The sequence below is a fragment of the Theobroma cacao genome, chromosome 6 (assembly GCF_053813885.1).
Source record: "Theobroma cacao isolate CCN51 chromosome 6, ASM5381388v1, whole genome shotgun sequence".
NCBI lineage: Eukaryota > Viridiplantae > Streptophyta > Magnoliopsida > Malvales > Malvaceae > Theobroma > Theobroma cacao.
Window position 1 is genome coordinate 24,772,745 of NC_142644.1, and position 6,594 is coordinate 24,779,338.

General features: G+C 32.5%; 1 protein-coding gene and 1 pseudogene across 1 annotated transcript; one reads left to right on the forward strand and one right to left on the reverse strand.

Moving 5' to 3' along the window:
* Positions 1-379: 379 nt before the first annotated feature.
* On the forward strand, positions 380-1,424 carry LOC18596126 (abscisic acid receptor PYL2 pseudogene; annotated as a pseudogene).
* A 3,426-nt stretch (positions 1,425-4,850) lies between these two features.
* On the reverse strand, positions 4,851-6,269 carry LOC18596127 (inorganic pyrophosphatase 2-like). Its single transcript, XM_007024408.3, has 4 exons — positions 6,089-6,269; positions 5,869-5,990; positions 5,566-5,770; positions 4,851-5,309 (listed from the first exon to the last, which is right to left on the reverse strand). The coding sequence occupies exons 1-4, from the start codon at positions 6,224-6,226 to the stop codon at positions 4,935-4,937; spliced, it is 840 nt and encodes a 279-aa protein (XP_007024470.2). The 5' UTR covers positions 6,227-6,269; the 3' UTR covers positions 4,851-4,934.
* Between the last annotated feature and the right edge of the window lie 325 nt (positions 6,270-6,594).

Consider the following 6,594-nt stretch of genomic DNA (forward strand, 5'->3'; position numbering starts at 1 on the left):
AACTTAGTCACTCTCCATTACATATTTTTTGATTAAAGGTTGCAAACAATGCAACCAAGTTGGTATAGGAAATTACTTGGGGGAACTAGTTCATATGTAGCAAGTTGAACAACCCCGGCTGATCCCTTTTCATCTCCCTCTCCTTTTCAACAGCATTTGCTTTTTCCTGTCAAAAATTGCAATTATGAAAATGCTACAAGTTCACCTATTCAAAACTGTTCAAGTAGAATTCTCCTAATTGGTATAAGTTTTCATGGCCTAGGGGATAGTGCCGTGATTAATTAATTAGAAAAACAAAACATATATATATATATATATATGTATATTTATATGATCAAAATATATATATTTATATGATCAAAAGAGAGATTGTACCATGTAAGAAAGAGAATAAATCCTCTTCCACCCTTCTCCACTCTTTTCCATCATCCCCCCATCACCAACTTTCTTCTCCGAGCAAAAGAAATCTCTAGCCAAAACGCACCCCATGAACCCTAATCTTTCTACTTGTTACAATAATCTAACCAAAGAAGAAATCTCCAAGCTTGAGTCCATCATCCAAACCCACCATACGTTTCCTCCAGCCTCAAACACATGCACATCTTTGATAACACAACGTATAAACGCTCCCTTAAGCTTCATATGGCCATTTGTACGCGATTTCGAAAACCCTAATAAGTACAAGCACTTCATTAAGAGTTGCACAATGAAAGGAGATGGGGGAGTTGGAAGCATGAGAGATGTCACAGTTATATCAGGCTTACCGGCGTCGACAAGCACGGAAATACTGGAGGTATTAGACGATGATGACCATGTTTTGAGCTTTCGGCTTGTGGGAGGAGATCATAGGCTGAATAACTATAGGGCAGTGACATCGGTTAATGAGTTTAACCAAGGAGGGAAGGCTTACAGCATGGTTTTGGAGTCCTATACGGTGGAGATACCCCAAGGGAACACTGAAGAGGACACTAAGATGTTTGTGGATACTGTTGTGAAGTTGAACTTGCAAAAGCTTGCAGACGTCGCCATGGCAGCTTTACAAGGACATGAAACAAAGGTTGTTTGAGCCAGCAGCTGTGTCAGTGGAGATGATGATAGTGACGAAATTCGAATAACGCACGTGGCATTATTGATAACGAAAATTTTTATATAAAACAACTATGCTATTGAGAATATTACTACATATCTCATACTTTTTTTCTCTCGACCCTTCTTTTAATTTATGTCTGTTAGTTTTTATCTATAATCGTCAAAAAAACAAAGGAAAAATATGAAAAATTTCTATATAAGTGAAATTAATGTGTAGTATTGTACTCCACAGATTGGGCACTATTGTTTTAGGCAACTTGATGATATTTTCATTGCTATAAATGCTCTATGTACTCCAATAGTTGCTGCAATAACTATAGGAAAAATTGAGAAAATGTTTTCTTTTAATTTGTGACTTTTAATATTTCCTTTTAGATGCTTCATATGTGAAATTAATTAACAAGAGAGATGCGCTCCCGCTCGCACGCGCACGCAGTCATTGCACCACCAATGCTCTTTTTTTGTTTCCTAACTTTGTTATGCACAATTCAAATGCTAAGACTTAAGGACAGTAGTTAATTGAAACCATCTGAATTCAAAATTACTTGTGAAGATCATAAACCCTTTTATCTACAAGCTAGGGACGATAACCTTAATGGTTAGGCCGGCTAGCCTACAAAGAGAAAGAGAATGAGCTCTGGAATTCCTTTCAATCTTCGCCAGTTTTCTGTCTTAATAATAGTTCAGTAGGGTCAGTTAAAGACGGACCCCCTGCCTTGATTCGCAAACTGAGGAAGACAACGAAGCACTGTGTCGTCTCACAAAAGGAGAAGATGACAAACTAGAGTACAAAAGTTAACATGGCCATACTTCATTTTGATGGGGAAAGGGGTGAGTATAGTTGATGTCTAGTGCTATACATAGACTATAGTATAGGGTTTTTGAGGTTTCGATGAATAGCAATAATAGTTGCTACATTACCCATCTTTTATGATTTCAAAGTTTGAAAGTGTCCTCATATTTTTTTTTTTCATGGATTTCTTTTAAATTTCATGTTGTAGATTCCATACGATACTACCTTCCAAAGATATAAAGGCTACATAGATATTGATTAATCATTTTTTTTATTTGAAAAAATTGAAGAAAATTAATTTATCTACGTAAGCAACAATAAATGCTCAAACTTAATAATAAATAAAATCGAGATTAAAAATTGCAATTGAAAGCAATTACAATTGCATTAATATATTCTTGGGTTTTTACTTGATTTTGTAACGGAGAGCAAATTTGTCTTAATCCCAATATTTAATCAGAATTTGGTATTTTATTTAATATTACATATGAATTTTGATTTACAATCAAACGTAGCTCAATTGTAATACCAATTAAGCTCTTAGAACGTTAATTTCAGACCCCCAAGGTTAAAGATACAAGGACTTGCAGGCATGGCGCCATCTTCTTTATTAGGGCCGCAAGTCTAACAACTGCTAGGTCTGAATCAACTAAGTCTTTGGCTTTATATATATATATATATATATTGTGGTTTTTTTTTTTTAATCTTTCTTTCGTAATTATGCTAAACAGAGGTCTAGAGCTATGATAGTCACTCAAATTGAATACATGTTCGATTTACGGCTCTGTACTGTAGCATTCAACTATATATTTCATTTTTATCTTTGACTAAAATTTGCTCGGTATAAGTTGAGATATTCATAACTGACATTTACTCTAATTTAACAGGACGTCAAGCTGCTACATATATATATAATCATTAGGGGTAAAAAATTAAGAAGAGAACAAAAATTTTAAAACTGAAAATTGTTCGGTTTTTATTTATTAATTAAGAATATATTTCCTTCAAAAATGAAAATATGTAAACAAACAGGAAGAAATCATGAATCCTGAGAACAATTCCGTCACTATTGGCCATCATCGGAAGAAGAAAATCGGTCCATCTTTGACTATTATGTACAAAGGCCGGGAATTATTCCATTGAACATGATCAGGGTGGCGCATTATGGGCCATACCTCATTGGGTGTCGTACTTAAATGATTGGGCTTAATATGTACTGAAAATAAAATCCAAAAAAAAAAAAACATTAACACTACTAAAAGCGAATTCAGAATTTGATCATAGCTTGGTATGGTTCTTAACCGATAAATCAAAAACTAGGAATAATCTTTTCTCTGTAACTTTGATCTTCCCTTGGTTTTATGATTCTCACCCATGGATTGGGACAGTAATACAATTATTACATCTCTTAACAGATTTTGCAATCAATTTTCTTGAAAAATATTAGTTACGGTTATTTCAAACACATTGTCATTAGAGAAAAAGACATTATCCACACACAGTATGCAATTTTTTTGTAAAACTGCCGGACCCCCATCTATGACTGTAGAGGTTTCTTTTCTTTTTCGTTTGGAGGATAACAATCATTACTTCACTAACTCTATATTTAGCCTTTGTCACTTGGCCATCAAATCAAAGCTGCCTTATCATTGAGCAAAAATGAAATTTCAGGGTATAAAATTCCTTTTCAAATTATATTTTAAAACACCAAATTAATATGTTATTTCGATAAACAAAAATACACCGCTATTCAATTTACTTGACGTTTCTCTACTATCCAAAGCAGCCGCCGAGGGTCATATAGGCACCTCAAAATTTTATAAAATTTTTATATTTTATATGATAATTTTTTAATAATTTTGGAAAGTAGTATATTTATGGGGTCATGATTTTTTCAAAATTTTTAAAATTTTTTATTTATTATATATTTTTAGTAGTCTTTTCAAAATATTTTATTATTTAATAATTAATATAATTAAAAAATAATAAAATAATACTACAAGTTTTACTCAACTTTATTCTAATTCTTAAGTTTCTTCACACCTCTTTCTCTCTCTCTCTCCTTTTTTGTTCTTTCTCTTTTCTTTTATTTTTTTATTTTTACTTTATTCTATTCTCTGTAACTCACCACTTAAACGCTTTTCATTTTTCAAAAAAAAAAATAAAAAATTTATAAGTTTGTGAGCTTGGATAAAGAATGACAACACCACTCACTACTATTGTGTGAAATTAAAAATAGATACATTTTTTTTATCTTCTTCTTTTTATTTATATTATTTAACTATTTATATATTTAACCATTATGTGAAATCCTATATATCTTATTTAACCATTTATATTTTATGCATTATAGTTTTATATTTAGTATTTTAAGTTTGAATAAAAATAAAATAAGAATACTAGAAGTTGAATTAATTTTTTTTAGGTTTGATTAAAGGATGAATAAATTGAAAAAAAGTTGACAAATTCTTTACAAAAAAGATGTAAATCTCAATTGAATTAATTTTTATTTAAATTCAAATGATTCTCCTATACTTGAGCCACTAAATCTCAATGTTTCAACTCATGAATAAGAGCAATGTGATTCATAACATTCAAGGTTAAAGTGAAATTGATACTTTTCATGTAAAACCTGATACTGTATTACAGCCAATGATATAAGAATTTTTTATCAATTAAAAGGATGAAATTCATCGTACTTATCTCAAATGTAGGCCATGTCAACTTATTCTTAAGAAGTATCAGATCATCCTCATCTCCGATCATCCTCGTCGTTTTCAAGCTTTCTTTTCGTGTTATGTTTTATTTACATATTACACGAAATCATTATCTATTATGAATTTTTTTATTGTTGGTTAAGTTAAATGTATTAATTTTAAAAAGTTTTAGTCTTTATTTCTCTTCATCTTTTGTCTCTAATAAAAAGTTTGCTAGTTCCGCCCCTAATCCAAAATTATAAATGACTACATTCTCCAAAGCTAAAAGACATAAAATAATCAGAAATTAACTTGCTAAGCTTTGGCATCAGCCATTTTAAGCACAACTTTACTTTCTAATGAGGAACATAAAGGGCATGGGAGAAGGCTTTTTCTTGAGCAGCGCCTGGCAGTGTTTGGAGTTTGCAATCAATCGAATACAGCCGAGCAGTATTGTCACTGTTGTTTCTATCAATGGAAATCCTGTTGATAACGTGGAGTAACACATGCTCAAACTCCTCTCCATTGCTCCATTCGCATATTTCTGCCTTTATTAACCTCCTGTTTTCGCATATCAAGTCCCAAACAGGGAAATTCTTCCTTGGCATTACGTAGTCTCCATCTCCAAGCTTCAAACTCGGGCAGAAATCACCAACCCCATCACCAAGGTAAATTATTGTTTTCTTCCCCTTCATGGACATGGAAGCTTGAATCCTTTCAATCACAGTACCCTATCAAGTAAGAAATCAGAGTCAATTAGTAGCATTAAATTATGTTGCAGCTAATAATCATGCTTTGAAACACAAATGCAGGGGTCAAAAAGAAAAAATAGTAAAAAGATATTAAAATAATGCATTTGATTTGATTCAATTAAGTGGCATGTCTATGGTTTTTTTTTTTTTATGGCAAGAAAGACAGATATAACACTTTGATGCATACCATGGTTCGTTGTAACTATTTATGATTTTTAAATTAAAAATCACATACCTTGCACATATTTGGAGGGCAGGGATGATGACATCCATGGGGAGATTGAGTGAAATCATGATGAGGGAAGATACGTAGCCTGCCTTCTTCATCAACGAAACCCGGGTTTGTATTGATCTCTGAAAAGTATTCCCTCAGGCCATGATGTTTCAAGATTGTCTCAATGAAGAACGCGTTAGCGTCGCTTACAATCTTCAAATCACATCTGAAAATAACACCATTCCCACCCAAAACTTTCAGTATAATTTAGCTAGAAGGCCAGAAAGAAAAAATATGTACAAAGAGCAAAAGATGCATGCATACCCCAAAGCATAAGCCGATTTAATGGCCTGGATGATTCGAGGATGTATCGGGGTCCTTTTAAGAACAGCTTTAATGTCCTCAAATTTTGTTCCTTGTGAATGAAGTTCTTTCATCATTCGATCCTGTTAGAAAAATAGCCATAATTATGCTTACTTTACTTCGAGAAAGAAAAGAGAAACTAGAGCAAGAAAATGCAAAGTAAAAAAAAAACAAGACTAACCATAAGAGGGTTCCAAGGCATGGTCGGAAGGAGTTGGTTGAACAACTTTGTAGCACCCAATTCATCCAACACCCAGTTATCACTATCACAATCGATAATCGTTTTATCGAAATCGAAAATCACAACTATGTCAACCATTTTGATAATGAATTAATGAAACAAAGTTTTTAGGAGACAAAAGAAAAAGATTTTGATCACAAAAGAGGAGGTTATTAGCTTGAGGTTTAAGCTATGTTTTGGATTATGGAAGAAAGGGAAGGTATTTATAGATTGTGAATTTAAAGATGAAGGGTTGTGATTTTCTGTCAATTTTCTTTAGACAGTCAAATACAAATGCCTCATATTTGCTATTACGCGGTGCCACGAAAGTTCATAAGCGTGTGTTTTTCTTTGGGTGTGATATTGGCTCCTGGATATGCTGACAGTTGAAAGATCAAATGATTTTAAATATTAATTGTAGTCTGATTTTGTTTGCTATGGTTATTAATTAGCCAACTGCTTTTATG

Coding starts and splice junctions, on each gene's coding strand:
- LOC18596127 (XM_007024408.3), bottom strand. CDS start 6,226: ATGGTTGACATAGTTGTGATTTTCGATTTCGATAAAACGATTATCGAT. Junction 5,991..6,088: donor TGCCTTGGAACCCTCTTATG/GTTAGTCTTGTT, acceptor TTTTTCTAACAG/GATCGAATGATGAAAGAACT. Junction 5,310..5,565: donor GCCCTCCAAATATGTGCAAG/GTATGTGATTTT, acceptor CTTACTTGATAG/GGTACTGTGATTGAAAGGAT.